At 42.2% G+C, this 24,811-nt stretch overlaps 1 protein-coding gene across 1 annotated transcript in view; it reads right to left on the bottom strand.

The window, feature by feature from the left end:
• Nucleotides 1-6,463: 6,463 nt before the first annotated feature.
• The window catches only part of SRBD1 (S1 RNA binding domain 1), a 208,839-nt gene continuing 190,491 nt past the window's right edge, over nt 6,464-24,811 (bottom strand). The window contains exons 20-21 of the mRNA XM_055123433.1: nt 12,806-12,990; nt 6,464-8,039 (exon numbers count right to left, since the gene is read on the bottom strand). Of these exons, the coding sequence (XP_054979408.1) occupies nt 7,750-8,039; nt 12,806-12,990 (475 nt within the window). The 3' untranslated portion in view covers nt 6,464-7,749. The remainder of the gene's footprint in view (nt 8,040-12,805; nt 12,991-24,811) is intronic.

Genomic DNA, 24,811 nt, shown 5'->3' with positions numbered 1-24,811 from the left:
GGCAGAACAAAGTCAGTCTGGTCTCTGGGAGTGAATTCCCAGGTGATAGTGGCCTAGCTACCAGAGGGGATAAAGCTGGTTATTAGTGGTAAGATTGAGACTCACAGATGAATCTTGAAACTGAGAAACTTGCTTCAGGGATGGCTCCAGACTCCAATTACTTAAATTTTTACCATCTCAGGAACTTGGGGCTGTGAAAGTGGCCGCATGATATCTCATACCACTTTTTTTTTTCTTTTTTGTTGGATCACTGTGAGATAGATCCTTGCAGACATGTTATACTATTCATAACAAGCAATACAGAATAATTATCTAGCATCTGCCCTTGGGACAGGCTTGAGTGGTGGGGGGAAACTTCAAAATAATGGTGGTGGGAAGGTGTAATGGTGGTGGGATCAGTGTTGGAATATTGAAAGTAATCAAGTATTGTGAACAACTTTATGAAAATAAAATTTAAAAATTAAAAAAAGAAGTGGTAAACGTTCAGCCATCTGTTGATTGGAGGCTTTTGCAAAATATGTTAATATATCTGTAACCATATCTGACTTAATTGCTTGCATAAAACAAAGTTCAGAACTTTGGTACTCAAACAATGCAGGACAAGGGCATTGCTCCACCCCCCCCCCCCCCACACACACACACTCTTTATCTTTCACTTTCCGTTTTTTGCTGCTGGGTTTGAGAGACCAAACACAACAGGCGACGTTAGATGGGCTGTAAGATTCTGACAAATGGTCTGGAATCCAAGAGGTGTTCCTGTGGAATTTAGTGAAGCCACTGATTTCCTTTCTTCAGGGTTAGAGTTTTCTCCTTAAAAATATTGGTAGTGGTGGTGGGCACAGAGTATGAGTCTTGATTAAAGGGAAAAAAAAGGTAAAAATATAGCACATCTTTTCTGAGGATGGTTTTTCAATTAATTTCCCAAAAGGTCATTTTTATTACTGACAGGATCAGGGTCTGCATATCCGACTCTCCCCCTGAATAATAACCCAGTCTCATGCACAGAATCATCCTCCCCATATAAAATGAGTGAGTGGGAAGAAATCTATATCTCTTTTCCTGTAGAACAGACTGCTTTGGCAAGGATCCCAGTCATTCAAGAGTTCACCATGATCTGTTATTTAAATCCAACTCATTATGACTGATTTCAGGCAGGAGGCCAAAACGAAAAAGACTGAACAAATACATTTTTGTCTTTTTCCATCCTGCTCCTTCTTCCCATGTCGTTTTCACAAGTGCTAACTTGGAGGTAGAAGCTCCACCACACAAGCTCACCTACTAATCCTAGATCCAGCATTCAGCACCCAGAATGAGATGGAAGGACACTTGATTCAGAAAGGGATAGTAGCCATGTTGAATGCAAAAAGCCCATGGTGCTGCACTTAAAATATCCTTTACTCAGCTTAAATTCCAATGTCTCTAGTCTGCAGACACCTTATTCATCTTCTAGCCCAACGCCTGGCATAGACTCATTGAAGGTGTTGAGTAAATGTCTTCTGGATGGAACGTTCAGGTTTATAGGCCCCGAGTTTCCTCAATTTTTTTTCTTGCATTCCACACCCGTGGATATTTAATCACTTCTCAAAGCCCCTTCTAAGTTTGTGTGTCATTCTTTTAAATTCTTATTTATGTTTAATCCATCTGGAATTTATTTTTGTGGACAGTGTGGAAATACGATTTTACCTGGCTCGGAAATGTCACTTTTAACATACATGAAAATTCCTGTAAGATTTTGGAATTGTTTATTCCACTCGTCTGTTTTATTTTTGTGCTAGAATCATTTAGATGATGGCAGTTTTTGAGTATTCTTCAGTATCAAGTAGGACAAATATCTTCCATACTACCCAACACTCATTTCTTGGTTTTGGAGGGGAGAGGGTCCTCCCAAGCAGTACTCAGGAGATTCAGTGAACGGCCTTGGAGACAAGGCGCTGCCCATGGTGCTGGGGACCCCAGGGCCTGACTTGCAGTGCTCAGGGACCTCCAGGGTTGCACCTGGAAATGTTCAAGGATCCTCCAGTGTGGGCATTAACTGGGCCCATGAAAAGCATGTCCTTAATCTCTGTACTATCACCAACTATTCTTCTAAAGCACACGTTGGTTAACTTTATTTTTCACACGCTTTTCTAAATATATTTTCTTTTAAAGTTAAATGAGCATTGAACAAAAGAAAAGCCATTCGAAATAATGTTTGGATTTCTGGTAAAAGTGCAGTACAGTGGGCAGGGCGCTTGCCTTGCACACAGCTGACCTGGGCTTATGCCAGGGCATTCCATATGATTCTCTGAGCACTGCTAGGAGTAATTCCTGAGTGCAGAGTCACACAGGTGTGACACCCTTTGTAAATCCTCCTCACCACCAAAAAAACTATGTGTACATATTGTGAGGTTTACTCGGACAAAATGGCAACCACGACCAAATGGAGACCGGCAGATAACATGGCAACATTCCCAGAATCAGGGACCACCCTGTCCCCCTTGCGGAAAACAGGACTTACGCCCACCTGGACAGGAGGCCATCAGGCCACATGCCATGCTTCCTCACATCCATCCCCTACAGACAACAGATCAGACCCAGCACACCAGTCTCACTGGTCTTGGTTCCCTTCTCCCCTTTTCTCCCCCAAGACAACTTAAATGCCCCCTTAGTCTCTTCAAGGGCACAGCTCTACCCCAGCCTCACCCGAGGTTTGTGGAATACTGTCTGGGAGCGCACCCCAATAAACTCCTATTTCCTTCACTTTATTCATCTTTGTCCCTATCTGTGCCTCACAGTGTTCCCAAATCTATCACACGTAGATGTAGAGCAACTTGTTGAGAACTGATCTTCCTACAATAACAAGTCTCCCAATGTAGGAACATGGAATACCTTAATATATTTGTGGTCGTTTTTTGTGGTCACTTTTTTTATGGTAAAGTTCCATAATCTTTCTTCATAATGATCTCATACCTTGGTTGTTAGACTGTTTCTAGATATTTTATAGTGTTTGTTATACAAAAAAATAAGACACTTGATATTGTGAAGCATTAATGAGGAAAACGAATTTGGGGACAATTATCTTGTTCTCTAATACATTCTCTAATCATTCCATGGGTGATTTTACTCATTGAGTCTCTTGATGCTAAACAATCATTAACATAACTACATCTGTATTTCTAGTCTGGCTGTCTTTGATTTCAGAGAGAAGCAGCCAACTGCTTATTTGGCATTTCCACTTAGAAGTCTAATGAGTATTTTAAATTTAACTTGTCCAAAATGTACTCCTTTGCCAGCACTATCCTTCCATTATTTTCCCTATTCCAGAAGATGACAGTTTCATCCTTTTTTGTTTTTTGGCTCCAAACCCATCTGGGACTCCTTTTACTAGGTACTTGTGTGTCCTCAATTTAATATGCAGCAGGTAATTCTTCTTGGCTCTATCTTCATGTTTAAACTGGAACTGGAACTCTACTACTTCTCCCCATTTCTACCACTAACATCCTGGCCCACATCACTGTTATTTTGTGCCTACCTACTGCAAGTTTCCTAAACTCATTATCTCCATAAGTAATCCTTCCTGACTCAAAGTGCCTAGGGAGAGGAAAGAGGCCTCATTTAAAATTACATATTAAGTTTCAGAGTAAGTATCTTCAAGTGTATGCATATCAGTAGACCTACACCTGATGAATCAGGAAGAACACTGGGAAGGGTAAGGAGGAAAACCAACGCAAAGTCAAAACATTAAGATTCACTACCAGTTGAAGATCAGTGTGAAAGAGAAAAAGCATTTCAGAAATGAAGTCATTGGGCAAACAGGAAGTTTTACAATGTTTAAATATATTGTGCTTAACTAACACATTGAAAAGATCTCTGTACCCCAACTGAAAGACTATGTATTTCAAGAAAGCAAATCACAAAGAACTATCACAAAACAGGTTAATCACTTTGTAAAGGAATGTGTGACTGTATGATTTATGAACTCAAGTGGTGTACTTTGGAAATAAAAAGGGGCATTGTTAAAAAGTATGTCCTGATAAATGAAATGGAAATATCAGGACTGTTTCTGGTAAATGGTGGGACTGGTAACCCTCTCTAGTCTTCTGTTCATTACACACGGAGAAAACTAGGTATTCTTTCAGTTATGCATAAAAGTTTATTAGGCAAATCAATAGCAGCAGCAGTAGTAAAAAATAGACAATGCTTGTCTAGTCCATGAGATAACACTTATTAATGCTTGATGGCATGCTTACATTTTCCAAATCCAATAAATGAAAGGCTAAGAATCACTTGCTTTCGTGGCAAGCATGACCACTTTCTTCATTATTATTCAATAAAGTCTTGGAAGTCCTTGCCACTGCAATCAGGCAAGAAAAAAGAAACCAAAGGCATTCAAATTGGAAAAGATGTGGGGCCAGAGACATAGTATAGCAGGTAAAGCTCTTTATTTGCAAGCGGCTGATCTGGGTTTGATCTCAGCATCTCATATGGTCAGCATCCCAAGCCCTGCCAGGAGTGATTCCTGAGCCAGGAGTAACCCCTGAACACTGTCGGGTGTGGCCCACAAACATCAAATCCCCAAAGCCAAACTGGAAAGGAGCTCTTCACTATTTGTAGCTGCACATATAATAATAATATACATAGAAGATACTATGTATCTTCTTAAAATGATTAGATAAGTGTGGTCACTCGACCTCATACCTCTTCATCCTCAGCAATGGAAAACAAATTATCTAATGCTTCCTTTTCAGCAGGTCTGACTTTAGGGGAGAGACTCTCCAAACAATAATAGTGGGTTTTGTTGAAATATTGAATGCAATCAAAGTGAAAGTAAAGTGAAATTTATTAGTTACACAGGCGGGGGGGCTAAGGGTGGGGGGGCCAGGGGCGTGGGGGGGTAGGGTGTGGGGGTGCGGGGTGGAGCTATACTGGGATTCTTGGTGGTGGAATATGTGCACTGGTGAAGGGATGGGTATTCGAGCATTGTATAACTGAGAGTTAAACCTGAAAACTTTGTAACTGTCCACATGGTGACTCAATAAAAAATTTAAAATTAAAAAAAAAAAGATTAGAAACAATAAATACAGCACAGTAGCTTAAAGAATACCCAACACAATACCCAATACCCAGACTTATGAGTCTGCTACATTTCAATACACAAATAACAAAAATCTAGGACTCAAATTTAATAAACAAAATTAAAATATTTTTTAGGGCAAAAGAAACGGGCTAAAAACCAAATATTCACAAAGCTCAACAAAAAGCTAATCATACCATTAAAAAATGGGGTGGGATCAAAGAGAGAGCACAGCAGGGAAAACTCTTACTTTGCACAGAGCCAACCTGGGTTTGATCCCGAGCAACATATATGGTCCCTGGAGACCTGCCACTTGTGATCCAAGGGGAGAAAGCCAGAAGGAAGCCATGAGCACAGTTGGCTGTGGCCTAAAAACAAAACTAACACTGAAAGGTTGAAGAGATATATGGACATTTCCTTGAAGAGGACATACAGCCATATGTCAAAGTGTATATCACCAATTATTATCAGGGACATGTAAGTCAAAACAATAATGAGATGCCATCTCACACCAGGGACAATGGAAAATATTAAAAATATTAGAAACAAACAGTGTTGGTGGGAAGGTGGTGAAAGGGAAGCCCCAATTCACCCTCTTGAAAAGCTGCATGGAGACTTTCAAAAGGAAAAAAAATAGATTCCAGTTCTTTGCATATATCCTGCAAATACAAAAGCATTTGAAGAACTACCTCACTGTAGCTCTAAGACTAGCCAGCGAGACTCACAAATAATCTCTGAGCCGAGCAGCTCGCCCCGGGGATGGCTCCGGATTCCGGATCACGCGCCAGGCTGATTTCACAAGGGCACCTGAGACGGAGCAGGTGTTCTCTCTCTCTCTCCGCCTGCACCAGGTGAACCCCGGCAGCCCCGAACCTCCAGAACCCAATCGCCACCACCCTCATGGCCGATTTTCACAGGCTCGTCCTGGGCTCCCACGTAAGAGAATAAATCCGCTGAAAAGCCCAGGTATGTGGGACCAGTGACTGAAAATGCCTCAAGGGGTGGGGACTGGGCCGTCTCTTCCCATCTCCCCACCGTTGGGGGCCCTGGCTGTCACAGCCATCAGAGACTCAAATGATAGTTGGAACCAAGCAGCTCTCTGCAGGGATGGCTCCAGACCCCAATTATTCAAATTTTGAGAGTCCCAGTGCTTTTTTTGTTGAATCACTGTGAGACAGACCCTTACACACATCTTATACTATTCATAACAAGCAATACAAAATAAATGATCTAGCATCTGCCTGTGGGGCAGGTTTGAGTGGAGGTCTGAAACTTTAAAATAAGGATGGTGGATGTGAAGGTGTAATGGTGGTGGGATTGGTGTTGAAATACTGAATGTGATCAATTATTGTGAACAACTTTATGAAAATAAAAATTTAAAATTAAAAAAGTAAAGAACAATAGTCAGCATATGGAAACAGCCCAAACGTTTAATAACAGAGAACTGGATAAAATTTGTAATGGAATACAATGCAGCTAAAAGAAAAGATGAAATCTTGTAGTCTGCTGCAACTTGGATGGAACTGAGGGCATCCTGTTAAGTGAAGTAAAATAGGGAGAAGCACAAATATTAGATGATCTCTTACCTGTGGTATGCAGACAAATAAAAAAGGGAACAGGTAGTACTGAAGACTGATAAACCCTTCATCTTGGATTATGAAACAGACTACTGAGCAGAGGGAGGGTGGGCACAGGGAAGGCAACCTATAGGTGACATTGGCATAGTCATGGAAGGTCTGAGAACTCTGGAGGTGGTGAAGGTGATGTGACTTTGTACGTCAACCATAAATATTCATGCTATTATCACCATGCTGTCCAAACTATAATGAATTTTTTAATGGAACAACTTGATCTGTCTTATTTTTGTTGGCTTTTTATAACCTTTCTACATTCATTCTTGTGGAAGACCATTTCTGTCCTCATTGGAAGTTTAACCCTGAAGCTTAAGAAAGAATATACCTTCCTGTGCAAAGTCAAGCAGAAAATGATTCTTCAAATTTCCAGTAGCTTTCCTGGACCCTAAAGGTACATTTGATTTGTATGAAATTTGCATAAATATGTGCCACATCTCCTTTAATCAAGATCGACTCCTACACTGTTCATTGCACCAACATAATGAAAACAAGGTCAATAGTCACAAACTTTTTTATTACTGTGATCAATACATAGATCCTCCGGAGAAACGTTTTCAGCCATTCACTTGATGATTACAAAATACATTGGGTTCTGTTTTATCTGTCTGTTTTTGGTTTGTTTGGCAAGGAAAAACCATGAACAAGTCCAAGAAGTCTGATTACAAAAGTCTTTAAAAAAGGATGATTAACCACCACCAGAACTATGTCAAGGACCCTTGTACAATTCAAACCAAGAAGATGATCCCATTCTCATCCAGCAAGGCATGTTGGCAAATAAAAGTAAAACAATCTGCTATGCAAAATAAAAAAGGGGTCAAAAGATGAATTTAAAAAATTAAAGCTTTGATCAGAAAAACTATTAATACATAAAGTCTCAGAGAGAGTCTACTAGCTTTTTTCTTCACGGCAAAAAGAAAACACTGCTGCCAGTATACTATCTATTCTGAAGGAAAAATAAGGAAAGTCAATCTCATTTGCTAGCTAGAATTCACCAACACCTAATTCTCAGCAATGGGTAAAGACGAAAATGAGAAATGAATCTGAGTGGTCTTCGGTGGACACTTATAACACCCGGATGAGGTCCAGTGTGATTCTAGATCGGGGAATATCTATGTTGAGTACTTTAACTTCAACTTTTTCTCCAGGGCCCAGACCAAGGCTCCTTCTCTTCTTCGTTTTAGAAAGTTTTGCTTCTGTCACACTTCGTATGGGAATCAGCCCTGAGCGCCCCACTCCTATATCCACAAAAATTCCAAAGAGTGTCGCATTCTGGACTCTGCCTGTAAGAACTGTCCCAACCTGCAGGTCTTCCAGGCAAACTATGCTTCTCTTGAAATCGGGCTTATCAAAATCTACAAGGAAAGGAGGAAGGAGACAGTGTAAATAACATGGCATTGTACTTCCTAGACACCGTACAAGGTACTGAATAAATATTTACTATATATCAATTTCCCCCAGACTAGTCTCAGGCAGTGGTGGGTGAGGGGTGGAGAGAGCCGCTGAAAACACAGGTCTGCTTTCAGAGAAAACGCATCCTCACCGGAGAGACTACATGCACACAGGAATGAGCAATTCCAGAAAATTCTCTTCTCCTCAACTTATCCTGCTAACACGTGAATTTTAGTACCATACCTAAGAATTGAGAAAGAGCTTCATTTTCCTCTTTATGAGGTGATGAAATGTATTTTTACTCAAGGACTATACAAGGCTAAATTATACATGCTGAGAAACAGGAAGCTGGAGACCCCCTTGCCCCCTCCCCCCCACTTACATACAGAATTCCTGAATTTTCAAACTGTTTAAAGGTGATGGCAAGTACACTAATTTTTGGTGAAATGTGGATAAAATTCTCTCCCACCTTCCCCTATGAATTGAGAAAACAGGAACCAACTGCTTTCCATTTTGAAATGTTATCTATTCAACTATAGATTTTTGGTTATCTGTGGCCCAGAAAGCCGGATCAGGTAGTATCTGATCTTCTTTCTCCTTTCAATTCATCTAACAATTATTAATTCCTCTTGTTGTCTCCTGGGCTGGCCCATTGCCGGGTGTTAAATACACGCAGATGAAGACCCGAAGACTTCTGTTCTCAAGCTGCTTTATGGCTCTCTTTTCTTGCCCCTCCCAGCTACATTTCTCTATTAATACTATCTCCAGAAAGTGTGCCGAAAGCATGTTAAGGGAATCATGGCTCTGGTTAAAACAAAAACATCAACAAAGGTTTTATGGAAGAGAAAGTTGAAACTAAGAGCTTAAATGGGACTTTTGGATTATCTGTGGGTTCCATTTATCCCTGGTCTTTTGGCCTTCTTGCCTAGGATTACTGAATGTTGATTCTAATAACAAAGAACACATTCTATGCTTGGGTCTCCTTTCACTGAGACCTCCTTTTCCCCTCCACCCATTCCATTTCCTTTTCCTCCGCAGCTGTAGGCTTTATCCTGATTACTTGTTAAGACTATCCTTTACATTTGTATTAACAACTGCTCACCTCTTTGCTCCCCCACCCCACCCCAGTCCAACCATACTGAAATCAAGAATGAAAAAATAATTCTTTTTCATTTCTCCCCCTCCCCTATAAAACAAAACAAGAAACCCTCGTTAAATTTCCACATCTCATTTTCTTCACTGAAAAAGACAACCAAACTGGAATGAACTCTGTAGAATTCTGCCTGATGTGGCTGAAGCACTGAATTCCAAAGGCAGGATATCTCCTGCCACATAGAGTACCGTGTGCAAGGGCTGTGACAAAGCAAGGTGAGATTGAGTTGGTGATAGGAGACAGATGGACAGTCCTTGGAGGCTCCCGGGTTCTTGGTGGGAGCCCTGCCACCACCTACTTTCTGCTGGCAGAGGCTCTGCTGCTACAGATCCCTGCCAGGTTCTTGGTCAGCTGCATACTTTAATCTGGCATGGAAAATCATAGTCAGGAACTATTTAACATGTTCTTGAAGACACAGAGGCTCAAAAATCCGCTAATCATCAGGGCGATGCAAATCAAAACAACAATGAGATACCATCTTACAGCACAGAGACGGGCACACATTAAAAAGAACAAGAACAACCAGGATTGGCACAGATGCGGGGAAGAAGGGACCCTCATTCATTGTTGGTGGGAATGCAGACTGGTCCAGCCTTTTTGGAAAACAAGCCTCCAAAAACTAGAAATTGATGTCCCATATGACCCAGCAATACCACTTCTGGGAATATATCCCAGAGATGCAAATAAATACAGTAGAAATGACATCACACTTTTATGTTTATTGCAGCACTGTTTACAATTGCCAGAATCTGGGAAAAAAAAAATGAGTGCCTGAGAACAGATGACTGGTTAAAGAAACTTGGTACATCTACACAATGGAATACTATGTAGCTTTTAGAAAAAAAATGAACTCATGAAATGTGCATATAAGTGGATGGACATGGAGAGTATCATGCTAAGTGAAATTAGTCACAAAGAGAGGGACAGACATAGAATGACTGCACATATTTCTGAAATATAAAGTAATACAATAGGGGACTAAAACCTAAGAACGGTAGAGATAAGGGCTGGGAGAATCCAGCAAGGCTTGGAAGACAGCCTCACATGCTCGGGAAAAGACAGCTGGGACAGAGAAGGGAGCACTAAGTCAGTGATGGTTGGAGGGATCACTTGGGATGGGAAGCATGTGTTGAAAGTGGACTATGGACCAAACATGATGGCCTCCCAGTACCTGTATTGCAAACCATAACACCCAAAAGGAGAGAGAGTGTAAGAGGGAATGTGCCTAGCACAGAGAGAGGGGGTGGAAAGGGGAGGGGGGACGGGAGGGATATTGGGAACATTGGTGAGAATGGGCACTGGTGGAGGGATGGGTGCTCGATCACTTACGGAAACTCAATCATGGAAGTATGTAAGTCTGTAACTGTATCTCATGGTGATTCAATTAAAAAAAAAATCCAAAAATCCTCTCTCCCTTGTAGCTTTGAGACCTAAGGCTGGATATTTAATCTGTTGTTACCAGAAAGCTTCTGATAGACCCAAAGCAACAGAACTGATTATGTCACTCCCCAACTCCCCATGCAAATGCAAGACAGCACGAGTATGACAAAGGACACAGTGGACAAAATTGAGGAAAGATATACTGGAGTAGAGACACAGATAAGACTACCCATGACTGTTTGTAGAAATAAAACAGTAAGGCCTCAGCCCGAAAACTGGGCTGTATGGAGGCACAGGGCAGCTCCAAAGTGCACCCTGAATGGATAAGGGACCACTAAGTCAATGACGGTCGGAGGGTCACGCAGAATGGGAGATGTGTGCGGAAAGTAGACTAACGTGATCTGTATTGTATCTGTATTGTAATTCAGTATCTGTACTGTAAACTATGATGTCCCAAAGTAGAGACAGAGTAAGAAGGGGGAGGGATGGGGTAGTGGTGGTGGGAGGGATACTGGGGACATTGGTGGTGGGAAATGCACACTGGTGGAGGGATGGGGGCGTCATCATTGTATGACCAAAACTTGATTATGAAAGCTTTGTAACTATATCTCATGGTGATAAATAATAATAAAAAACATTTAAAACAACAACAACAAAAAAGCGCACCCTGAAAAGTTTCATTGGTCACCCTGATCACCACCACGGCAGCTTCCACCAGCGCCTGGCGCCTGGGAGCTCTGCCAAGAGGGGCGTCACCAGGGAGGGTTTCTGCTGTGGCCGGTGGCTACTTCCCTCAGCCAGAAACTTGAGTGCAGATCTTCACTTGAGTCCACACTGCAGCCTGGATGACAGAGCAATGAGTCCCAGGACAGAAACAAAACAGGAGAGAAGCCAGCCGGGATCCTGCCACGAGGGCACAAACCCAGCCCTCTGCTGCAGGAAAGAAGGTCCCACCTCCACAGACGTCTGCTGAACACCCGCTCTGGATGGGAACCGGGAGGTCTCTGCTCCTCACTGGGCACAGGTCTTACTGTTTATTTTTCTCCTTTTGCTTAATTTTTGGGCCAAACCTAGCAGTGCTCAGGGCTTACTTCTGGCTCTGTGCTCAGGGATCACTCCTAGTGGGCTCAGGGGACCAAATGGGACACCATGGATTGAATCTGGGTCAGCAGCATGCAAGGTAAACACCCTCCCTGCTATACTACTGCTCCAGCCCCTAAACAATTTTATTTCAAGGAAGTTGTGGGTGTACATCAATGAGCTTATTAAATGTGTTCCTAAGTCCCCATCAAATCTTTTCAAATAAGCTCATCTCGAAGGCAGCCTGATCTATAATGAAAAGAGGAGAACCCCGGTAGGAAGCTTACCACAGCGGGTCGGGGGTAGAATGGGAGGACTGGAGAGTGGACAGTGGGACAATGGCGAGGGGCCAGTGTGGTGCTGGAATGATTTATGCAAGAAACCCGACCAGCACAGTACTACAAACCCCTGTGCCTGAAAAGAAGCAGAAAACCAAACCAAACGAGGTGAGCCCTTCGCATGGCACCATAAAGCTGGTTCTGAGACCCATGTGTGGATTCCTTTAAATCTCAGGACTTCCTATTCCAATTTCCTTGGGAAGTCAGTCATTCGATACCTTAATTCGTTCTCACCCAGGGTCACTGCTCTCAACAAGGATAGAGGTTCTACTTCCCTCACCAGCTACCTGTGCTGAAAGCCGAGAGCCCTTTTAATTAGAGGGAAAATCAACAGGGAGATAGTATCTTATTTGTTCAATATACTCAGTGATATGCAACACAAGGACCCCTGCAATTTGGGAAGAAGATTCGCTTTTTTAGCTTGCAAACCAAACGTTTTACCTTGGACGTGGGGGATGTAGGAGATAAAAACGAGCTTATAAGAAATTCATGAAAAATGATTGCCTGCATGCACAAGGCAGTAAATGTAGGACGTGTTTAGTCTAGGGTGATGGAAAATAAGCACAGGACCAGGAGCCGGTGGATCTGGCTTCTCTGGCTCTAGGAGTGACCTAATTGCAATGATTCTGAAGCAAGGTCACCATCCTTAGCCTTCTCATATGTGCAGGAGAGAATGGTCTTACCTGTTTCTGCAGCAGCCCGTGACTGCTCTCAGAGCCAGAAAGAATAATGTGAATTATACTCCCAAAGGTGCCGTCATTCAAGTTCAGTAGTTTACCTGTTCGAAAGTCAAAGCTTTCGGGCTGACTGAGACCATCTATGATGACTTGTAGAGTTTGCACTGTTGTTTGCAATCTTTCTGCCATTTTCGGTAGTCCTTCCTTTTCAAGGGATGAATTTATCTTCTGCTGCATTTCAGGCTTTCCAATCTCACACAGCGTCCCTCCAATGAGCGACAGAAACCTGCCAGGGCGGGGGGATGAGAAACCCCAAGGTCTTAGTAATTATTACTTACTCTCCAATCCCTGTATAGGATCAGCTTAAAATCTAATCACTTCAGATCCAGATGTCAAGCAATGTACTATATGTCCTGTGCCGTAAGATGAATTGTATCGGGGGAAAGGGATGAGATGGATTTAAATTCCCGTGCCAGTTCCCAGTGAAGCACCTGCACAGAATCAGCTCCTAGTAACACTGTCTAGAGTGCAAAATCCACTCTATGGACTCTATGACACTGGCATTCAGAGTCATCCATAGATACAAGTAAAGATAACTATATTTAGGGGCCGGAGTGATAGCACAGCGGATAGGGCGTTTGCCTTGCACGCGGCCGACCCGGGTTCGATCCCCGGCATCCCATATGGTCCCCCAAGCACCGCCAGGAGTAATTTCTGAGTGCAAAGCCAGGAGTAACCCCTGAGCATCGCTGGGTGTGACCCAAAAAGAAAAACAAAAAAAAAGATAACTATATTTACCTCATGCTTTCTTTCCCCTTTTCCATACTGGGGCATGGCTGGTGATGCTCTGGGGTTATTCCTGGCTTGGAGCTTGGGAGACCAGGTGATGCTGGGGATCTAACATGGGCCTCCTGCATGCAGAGCCTGTGTCCCAGTCTGCTGAGTTCTCTCTCAGGCCCTACCTCATGTTTTCTAAAATTCTAGTTAGAAAAACCTTATTTGAATTTAAAAGGAATGAATACGCAAAGAACTGATGACATCAAATCCTGCACTGCCAATTCTGGGCAGAAAGACTGTATTCATCTGTCATACCGGAGCCTTTACCCCCTTGGTTGTGCCCATGGTGACAATGTTACCTGTGTAAGCATACTATCGGCCTAATCATTCTCAAATTCCAGCGACAGCCAAGCCTCACATGGGCTAAATTATATTAACTACATTACGTATTCAGAGCTAACAGGAAAAATATGGAAGGGATATCAAAAGGCAAAAGTAACTGAAAATGGAAGCAACACTTCAATTATATCAGCTTAACCTGAATATTAGCCTTTTATACATTTTACCACTGCACTGTTTATAAAATTACCTGCATCTCTCATTTTCCTTTTGCTATGCTTACCATTTTTCTTGCATGCGCAGCTGCCTTGAAACTATTTAGGTGTGGAGTTTGATAATAAATTAAGAAGGAACAAAGAAAGAATTAAAGGGTTAAGACACATTTCCCTTTAGTTCATCTGAATATTGGCTGGAGCTTACTTTTTTTTTACATTCCTTGGCGGGGTATTTTTCTACATCATTAAGTTCCATTTCCTATGATTAATAGCACTTTTAAAATGTCAACACAGTAATCAGACAGTGATACTAATGTCCTTAGGTCCCTTCCTCTAAGGAAGTCTCTGGAATAGAAGAAGGGAAAAAGGAACCGTTGGAGGCTTCTCTTGAAATCAGAATTGGGATGTATCCCATTTGGCATCCCACTGCATCTTCAGAATCAGAAAGCTTGAGGTTCCAGTCTCTTTTGCATTGTCGTACTCCACCAGGAAAGGCCTCCTGGAGATAATCCGGTCCTGCTAAAACAGTATCTGGGGAAGAAAGTTTCTCATCTCACTTAACCTGCCACTTGTCTTTCGGGTCAGATGTGCAAACTTCCTATTCCACAGTCGTGTCAGTCAACATCAGATTCCCGGAAATCACACTAACTCCTGTCAATGTATCCTGGCTAATGACCTAATAAGGAAGGACCAATTAATTGGTGCTGGGTCTCCCTCTTTGAAAACGAACCTCTGTTCACAACTGGTGGCTGGTGAGACGCACACTTTACGTCTGAGGGTCAGTGGCTGTTCCAGCCCACCCACAAGGCGGTGGGGTCTGTTATTACTGATGGATGGGCAGTAGTGTCCGAGGGCCTGGTGCGAGCTGACAGCTACGGCAGTTCTGGCTGACAAGGAAGGGGACACGTGACAAGCGCTGGTCACCCAGCTCTCCCTGTGCACCTCATGTGCCGTGAGCACGCTTCCTGGCATTCACTGTCTCGGCATGACTGTCTGCAACTGCTCATCCAGCAGAACCCTTCAACTCTCAAAGATTCTGGCTTTAGCATCAACTGTTAAAATGAAAACTCTGGCCCGCATCAAGGCGTCTTGATCAGTTGTAAATCTGCAATCTTGAATCACACATTTTGTAAGTAGTAAAGGCGATCGAAGGTAGAGATTCCCCAATGTGCTGTTCAAGTCTTGACCTCAGTAATGAATAAACTGGTTCAAGAGTCCACTAAAGTTTTAAGTGTGTGTGTGTGTGTGTGTGTGTGTGTTTGTGTGTGTGCGCATGAGTAGAACTGCTATGAGACTGATTTCCATATAAAGTTTTCTGTTTATAATAGTTGCAGATGTAAGAACAAAATTGGCCTATTTAACAGGGTGCATATTTCATATCTCATTTTCACTGTAGACATGGTCAGTTTGAGGGCATTGGGAGGTAAAATCAATTAAAAAAAAGCAAATTATGCTTTTATGCTTCATATTGATCAATCCTATTTTTAAATGACTATAAAACAAAGTCATATATATATATATATATATATATATATACACATTTGGTCACACCCAGCGATGCACAGGGGTTACTCCTGGTTCATGCACTCAAGAATTACTCCTGACGGTACTCAGGGGACCATATGGGATGCTGGGAATCAAACCCGGGTTGCCTGCATGCAAGGCAAATGCCCTACCCACTGTGCTATCACTCCAGTCCCTCAATTTTTTTTTTTTTATTTTTGAAAACTTTCCTAGAGTTACAACAGGATTGCAGAAAAATAAAACTGAAAAAGAGACAGGGAGAGAGACTCCAGTGTCTGAATGACTACTCCATTACTGGGTTTCAAACAACCACAAGTGATAGAAAAAAAAGTTCCACCCGCAGAAGCCATGCTCCTTAAGCATCCTAAGAAATACTTATTTTATTAATTGTGAATTTTCATTCCAGAATTGAGTATGATGAAGAATGGACAACATAGGTTTTATTTTAGAATTAGGCATGATAAGTCATACTCAATATAAAGTATTCTCTGGCTCACTGGAATACAGGATGTGAATAATGTGTGCTGATAAATCTGCCAGGCCTTATGCCAGTGCTTTATAAATGCTCTCATTTGATCCTGACAAAGATTAATCCTAAGAGACAGGTATCACATCATAGTGAGGGGAAAATTGGAGTTCGAAGGAGGAAAAACTTGCCCTGGGCCACGCAGCTATTCTCGCTCATTTGAATTTCATGCTTTACACATCTGAGTGTATTTGCTAATAATTACAGCTATGTCCAATTTAAGGTGCGGTAGCTGGTTAAAATATAAAACAATATAAAACAATACTGACAACATTGAGTGGCAGATTGATTTTTACTATTTAAAACTTTTATTTTCATTAAGGTGACATGGCTACCAAGTCATTTGTGCTTATACTCTTGGCATATACATGGACCCACCACCGCTACTTCCCAACGCCCCCCCCCCCCCACACACACCCGACCCCACTCCCCTTGGGTCCTCTCTACTCCTCCCAATCCTCCACCACCTCCACTCTCACTTGGGAAGGCCAGTTCTGTTGTCAGAGTCCACGGGTCTCTTCTCACTGGACTCCGCCCACATCCTTGCTCTGTTTCTTCATCCACTCTGGGTGAGTGAGACCATCTGGCACTTCCCCTTCTCCCTCCACCTTATTTCACTTAATCTGACACCTTCCAGTTCTAGCCAAGTTGTGGCAAATGACAAAATTTCATCTTTTCTTTTAGCTGAGTAGTATTCCACCCCATCCAGATGCCACAGTTTCTTCAGCCACTAATCTGTCCTTGGCATTTGGGCTCTTTCCAGATCTTGGTGACCATAAGTACCAGGCAGATTAATTTTAAATGTTAGTCAGCTGACCCTGATAAGTCCTACAAAGAAATGATTATATAAGTGCCTTCAAAGGAACAAGTCTCTCAAAGGCACTGAGTTACTAAAGTCACGGTCTCATTTGCTAGCTTGTCTCTGGAAGGCTTTCTCAGTTTGCTAAGAAGTGCTGTCTGAGCTCCTGTTTTTATTTAATATGTAATTTCATCCATCTTACTTAAAGTAAGAAAGTAGCATAAATGCAACAAATAAGCACATCATGTTCTTTTAGCACACATCTGCACAAAGTTAAAACACAGACCTAGCAGCAAAGATAATGCTTGCTTTCCCAAAACAGAATGCTAGGTAACCTAGCATCACTGATATTTTCAACAGAACCTTGTTACAAATGCAAAGATTTTTACTTCTCAAGGAATAAGAAAAGATTATGAGATTGTCCCCAAAGAATAAAAAATTCTCAAGATTCATAAGACCCAGATACAGCCAGTTTTTATGTAATCATTTCCAGCATGAAGAAAAAAAGTTTAGGAGTCCAGCACTTGGTTATTACGTTGAAGCAACATGATATCCCACAGAGCACAAGGGAAGCAGGATGATGCAACTCCATCACATTAAAAACAACTTTCATATTAGCACGGGCTTTGTGGGCAAACACACACAGTTTATAACGCCGCAAAGAATCAGGCTGCAGAGGCAAAGTACTTCTAGTTGTCTGACCACTCTCATGGCCTTTAAAAGAGAGCTTCTAGGCGCTCATTTATTTTTATCATCATCACTTTCACTCAATAATTTTAAAGCAAATGCATCAATAACTAAAACAAATGCAGGAGCATGTTATTTTAGAAATAAGTAGGTCACATAAAACAGGTCATAATTTGTAATAGAGCTAAATATTCAATAGTCAAAGAGAGCTCATTATCTAAGTGAAAACCATGCGCCCTTTACCGTGGCTGTAGCTTAAATGGTCAGACTCAAATAAAAGTACAGTAATTCTTTGTCACACTAAGAACCACAGTTATTCTTACATTTTTAAGTAGACTGCTTTTGGATTAAAGACTGAATATGGATGCCAATGTGACAAAGAAGAGAGACTTGCTACTTGCGTTTTACACTGCAGGCAAGGGAGGAGCCAGGATCTCCAACAGAGCTGGCTCTAGCCCATCTGCTGTTTCAGCAGCTAGCTGTAAGCGACAGCGACACGAATGCAGTCAGTCACCACCAGAGAAGCATCTCGAACTCCCAAAATCTCTTTGTGAAACTGATACACGAAACTGGACTGGAATCCTTAAAAATCACTGCCACTGCAAACTCCACAGAAACGGCAAATTCAAGGAGCATATTCTTTGCAGTACTCCAAGGAGCTACCCTGAACTGCAGCAGAGCGGGAAGCCAGTGAGACGGGTTCGATGGCTTGTCTAAGTACAGTCAGCCAGGAAGCTGTCACAGTGACTAGCTGGCTGCACCTGGACACCTTAGGCCATTTTGCTGGGTACCATTCATTTGTCTTTGGGAGTCCCTGGCACCTAAACACAACTTCAATCTATGAGCAGCAGGAACAACCCTCCCCCCCCCCACACCCCTGTCAGGCCCCCACAGGAAAACAAATCAACAGACAAATATCAAGAACTGAAAAGGAGAAGCTATCATTCATTAGGGATTGCTTTCTAAATTGCCTTCCAAAAATCTTGGTTATAAGCATCAGACTGTTAACCTTCTTCTAACTTCTAGAGAATTTACTAAATGCTTCCTTCTTAAAAGGTCTGCTATACATACAAGGAAACTGGATACTTCATGCATATTGCATTAATTGTATGTAGGAGAATGTACCCTAAGAAAGCTGCTTTACTTTATTTTAGCAAGTTAGTGCCGGGAATTAACTTTGTTAAAATGAAAGTGCCTTTTAAAATGTGCTTAGAAATCCTTTACAAGATATAGGATGATCTTTGTAGAAATGGTTGAAGATAATGCTCATAAAACTTCATCAAACAAAACAGCCAAGGTCAGGGAAATAATCACTGCCATGAGACTAAGAAGCATTGATTCTACATGGGCTTTTTCTATTTCAAAACTATTTGCTTAGTATGATACAGTTAAAACAATAAAATTAAAACTACAATAAGATATATATACAAATAAATATGATATATACAAATAAATATACCTATCAAATAGAAAGGTATTTGATCATGGATTAAAAGACTGTGATTATTACTCTCAAGATTTCAAAAATCTATTTTAGGAACTGTCTTAGAAATAAATTTATAAGAAATTAAAGAAAATCTACTATTATTATTTTTTTCAAATCTTAAAGACACCTGCTTTAACAAAAAGAACCTGAGGTTAAAAAACCCATCCAGCCAATATTATTCAGCTTGATCATCATTTTTTAAAGAGTTAAGTTGTTTTAAACACACACTAAAACAAGCTCTCGCTCTCTCTCTCACACACACATACACACACCACTCCCTCTCTCACTAAAATCATAAAGATTTGCTAAAACCAAGTTTCTTCAAAGGATTGTGTCAAAATGCCAATTAAATTAAGAAAATGCTAACTAATAATTTTATACAAGTTTTCTTCAATACATCCTATGGAAGACAGAGGACTCTGTACACCCCTTCCCTCAAATGACCTTCCGGCCCAGTTGTAAGCAATGGCTCTCCTGAGTGGGTGAGGTCACCCCAAGAGGTCACTGGAAGGATGGGAAGCAAGGAGGGTAAGTAGTCTCAGGTGTGACTGGGGACCCTTTTTTTTTGTCTATTCATTTCAAGGAAGCCGACTTCAGGGGGAGGGGTGCTGAGAATTTTTCATTCTGAGAAGGGAGCAGCCAGCCAAATAATCTAGGAAATTCTGATCTAGTCTTCCACTTGTCTATAGTCTTTCACTCCTTTAAAAGTAGAATTTTACATGGACATAAGGTACTCTGAACTTTTTCAATAAAGGTGCTTTCAGCAAATTCTCCCCCAAGTTACTGTAGACAAAGATTTTCAAACAAGGAAAGCAAAGCTCTATTAGCAGTCGGAGCAAAGTCCAGCAGCTGAGCCCAAGAGGCTGTAGGCAAAGCTGCCTCTCCTCTCTCCAGGGCCCACCTTACCCAGAACGTGGAGGAATTTTCAATACAGACAGAAAATTTAGATCCCAGATAAAATTGGGCACCCAGGACCACTGCCTGGGAGCAATTTATTATTATTTTTTAAACTGAATTCAAAAGGAAAAAGTTGGGCTCTTTTTGAATTACTGAGTAAGAGTTGGACAAAATTAAGTTAGTGGTTTCAAAGGCTGCAGACTCTCTACATCTCAAACACGCTGTGTTTAGAATTCATATAATTTAATTTACTGGCTATAAAGCCATAATGTGGATTAGTGCCTATGAATATTTGAAGGAGCAAGGCAAATAAAAAAGTAGTACTCAAAAACATATAGGCTAGTGATGGCAACACTGAAATTAAACTACCATGGTACTGGTAGGAGAGAAAGCCCGCGTATTAAGAGAGAGGACTTCCTTACTTGGGAAATGGCCTTTTAAAAACGAATTCTGTCAAGAAATTCTCCTTCCGAAAAATGATGGAAACACTAGGGCCAGAACAGTAGTATAGCAAGTAGGGCACTTCCCTTGCGCATGGCCAACCCAGGTTCAATCCCCAGCACCCCACCTTGTCCCCAGAGCACTGCCAGGGATGAGACCTGAGTGCAAAGTCCAGGAGTGACCCCTGAGCATTGACAGGTGTGGCCCCCAAGCAAAAACAAACAAGCTGAAAATGCTGCACATTGCCAACCCTCTGGTTGTCCTTCAAATAAGCAGAGATATTTTTATTTCATTCAGAGCAGGCAACTGAGGTCAAAGTAATTTGCTTATGATCACTCAGACTCAGAAGACAGGGTAAGAGGAAAATCCATGGCTAGACTGGGGGCAGGAAGAGAGGAGGGAGATAATGGGAGACCAAATCAATATCCCACGGAGTTTCAGGCTCCAGACTGAGAGATCTAAACCTGAAGAAGACAAGAGGAGAAAAGAAGGGTAAATTTTTTGTGTGTGATGGAAGAGAACGAAGCAAGCACAGTCTTCGGGTGGAATGGCTACATTCTTTCTGTCTGGGCATTGGAGGCTGCTCCAGAAACGGAGGGGAACAGCAGACACACGAGCCCGTATCGATGCCAATTAACATTATTAAACGCTTCATATTATATCTGCACCACATGGTAAAAAATGGCTTGGCAGAACAACAGTGCTAAGTCCCGACCCTTGCCCATTCTTATGGATCAGCTTGGCAATCACTTATGAACCACAAAACGGCAACAATCATAACAACAATAGCTTACTATGCCCCAGATAGTAAGCTATTTATCCTCTCTCTGCACACACTCATATGTGCGCACGCACACGCGCACACACACACACACACACACACACACAAACACACACACACTCACACTCTCACATGCACACATCATGTAATTCTATACAATAGGCACTAATTCTATCTTCATTTTACAGACAAGAAAACAGATTAAACAAGGAGGTTAAATAATGGTCCCACTCCAGGCAGCCATGATCTGGACTCCGGCAGTTCAATGCAGCACTGCCTCCAGACTGGCACCCGGGAGAGCCGGGCGGCCTCTCAGCCCCAAGCCCCCTCAGTCCCTCTATCTCTGTGTCTGCAGCTTGTGGAGAGGGTGGGCTGGAACCGTGTGGAGAGGAAATAAGCCATCAAAATCAGTTCCCACTAAACCCAGAGGCTGATTACCTGATTCTCAAATGGATAGATTTCCCTTCATAAGCTTTCCCCTTTATGAAGACATTTTCGAAAGTAGAATGAACACTAATTACATTCTGGGAATTATAGTCAGATGTTTGGGGTTCAAGCACTAACAAGAAAAAGGGGAAAAGGGGCTGGAGCGATAGCACAGTGAGGAGGGCATTTGCCTTGCAAGTGGCCGGCCCAGGTTCATATTCCCAGCATCCCATATGGTCCCCCGAGCACTGCCAGGAGTGATTCCTGAGTGCAGAGCCAGGAATTAACCCCTGTGCATCGCCAAGTGTGACCCCAAAAATCTAAAAAAAGGGGGGGAGGGGTAAAAAAAAGGTGAAAATGATTTTTAGTGAACTGGCCATTTGACATCTTTTATCTTTTAGGTCTCATCTGCCTAAAATGCTCTTTTTTGTGAAAGGCAGTCTGACACCGAATCATAGAAGTAGTTAATGCTTCTATGATTAACTATCAGTTAGGGGTAACTAACTGATAAACATCTGAAGACATCACTTCTAGAGCCAGCAATAATTCTGCCTTCATTTTTCAAGTGCAAATGCTGCCAAAGCTTGTGAGGCAAATCTAGGAGAATTTAATATCTTTCAAATTTGCCAATATTTCTTTAAGGTCTGTTTACCTAATCTTCATTTATTTCACAATATTTGCAGTTGGCTTCCTTGGGGGGCAAGTTTTCCATCAGGAAACCTGTCTTGATCATGCAGAAGGTAGCAGGCATGCGAGGGAAGCATGCATCAGGGGTGGCTTTTGGATGTGGGGAGCTCTGCCAGACCCAGTCCCTGAAGAGTATAAATCAACACACGTCAGGGACTTTCCAGGTTGCTCAAAGCCGAAGCTATCAGTATCAAGTTTGTCACCAGTCTTCTGCTGTATTTTATTTCACTTTACTTTTTGTTTCTTTGGCTGTTGCTCCTGGGCAGTGCTCAGGGGACCATTCAGTGCTGGAGAGTGGACCTGGGCCTCCTGCATGCCAACCAAGCTCTGCAGTCCTTTGAGCCATTTCCCCAGGCTCTGTTTTTTTTTTTTTTATTAGATTTTTAAATAAACAGAACAATCTACACTTGTAGTACAGCTCCTTATTTGCCAGAAAACTTCTTTCTTTGTTGTGCTGAAAACTGAGTTCAGGAAGGGTGTGATAAACCCTCTGACAGTCACTTGGAGAAGGACCAGCTGCGCAGTGCTCAGTCATGAACGGCCGTGGTGCGGCATCAGGACCTACTTCCTCTCTGCAGCTGAGGCTCTAAAAGATCTACCTGTTACTCAGTCTCTAAGTGCTCTTAGACAAGTAGTTTCTGTTAGCATCCATTCAGCTCACCCCAGAATCCTTGAATATCTGTCGAGGACTGGACCTGGGGCCTCTGCAATGCAAGACAGACACTCCAGCCTTTGGTGCTATCTCCCTGGCTCTTTTTTCCTCATTCCCACATATTTAATAACCTATAATTAACAGAAAATGGCATAAAATACTGTGTAAGTTTCAGATTTGCACTGTGTTGTTTTGACGCACTCATTCACTTGCAAAATGACCCACCACAGCGACACTTTTATCAGACCACTTAATTATCATTTCCTCCCATCCTGCCTCTTTCCTACCCTCCCTTCTTTACTGCTTCCCACTTTCCCCTCTTCCCTTCCCTCATCTCTCTCTTTCTGGTTTCTGGAGTGCGGGGGGGGGGGGGGGGGGAGGGGGTCAGGTGGGTGCAAAGCCTATATTTGGTGGTGTCTGGGGATCCATGAGATAAAATTAGGATTAGAAATGGAGTCTCACACAGAGAAGGCACGTGCTGTTTGAGAACACCCTCCCCTCGGTCCCATTTCTTTTTTGTGAAAACATTCCATGTCCACTCACTAGCAATTTTCAATAGTGTGCATAATTAGGTGAGAGTATTACTAGCTACAGTCACCATGCTATCCATTAAATACCCAGAATTTAACTCATTTTGTGGAAGTTTGTACTCTGCTGATTTTGATCTTAAAAACCGATTTTTTTTTTTAAGTAAATTAAGAATAAACATCGCCTGGCTTCTGGTACAGAAGATACTCTTCTCTGGAAGTAAATATTTGGTCAGATCATGAGATCATTCCTGTCTCGGAACCAGTTTAAATTCACGGCTGCTTCCTTTCTGAAAATCTGTTTTCCAGCTTTGACCATAAGGATCAGAAATGGGCACATGGGCAGTCATGAGAGAAATCTCCAGTACTGATAGCGGAGTGCAGAGACCACTAGAAATCATTCCTCGGTGATATATTTGCCTAATCCATCAGAACAATGCTTCAAGTCATATTCCTCCAACAAAGAAAGCTGGCCACTTCTAGAAACTTGTCTTTTAAAATCTCTCCCTAATGACCCAAATGGAAATAACAATCACATACTAGCTAGGGCTCTATCAAAATGAGTGCTGAGTGACAGTTTTGAGATTGAATTTCCTGGCATTTTCAAGTTAAATCAAGAACATAACAACTTTCAAGCTTCGCTATCTGGAGTGAATCAAATTCTTAATGCAGCAGATTCTTTGGGCGAGTGCCAGGTCTCGTGGTGACATGCACACACCAGCATAACCCGCAGCACAAAGCAACCTCCTGGCACCTTGTTCCAGAGAGGGAGAGGGAGGCAGGTAATTGCCTCTGGCTCCTGGGATCAAACAAAACAGTAGTGCCACAACAGAGGACGTGTGGGGGGAACCGGGACCCCTAAACAGCCTGCTTCTGGGCTTCATCCTACGATTTGACTCATGGGTCACAAGACCACAGACAATGAAATCACTTAGACATGGGAACATGGTGACAATTTCTGGATAATGACAGGCAATGGCCAGCAATCCCCTTTTATAGTTTGTCTCTGTTTTCTAGTCTATAAAAGACAGGAAGTGCTGGGCTCTGGCCCTAATACTCTGCAAAGGCCTGGGATCAGATCTAGAGAGGCCCTACAACCCTTCCCTCCTCCAGGGATTCTGAAAGAAGTACTTACTCGGCACGTGCGGCAGGCAAGGGCAGGAAGGATAATCTAGACCAGAGCTGCTAAAACCTTTTCTACTCTCAAGCCCTTTTTGCCTGGGAAAGTTTTACAGAGCCCAGGGCATGCGGGTCTATAAAACAGGTATTGGAGCCAAACATTTACTGATAATAAATCATAAAGAAATTTTATTTTGAAACAACCTCCACTTTCAGTTATGTGA

Source organism: Sorex araneus, chromosome X (genome assembly GCF_027595985.1).
Source record: "Sorex araneus isolate mSorAra2 chromosome X, mSorAra2.pri, whole genome shotgun sequence".
Lineage (NCBI taxonomy): Eukaryota > Metazoa > Chordata > Mammalia > Eulipotyphla > Soricidae > Sorex > Sorex araneus.
This window is presented reverse-complemented; position numbering and strand designations above follow the sequence as displayed.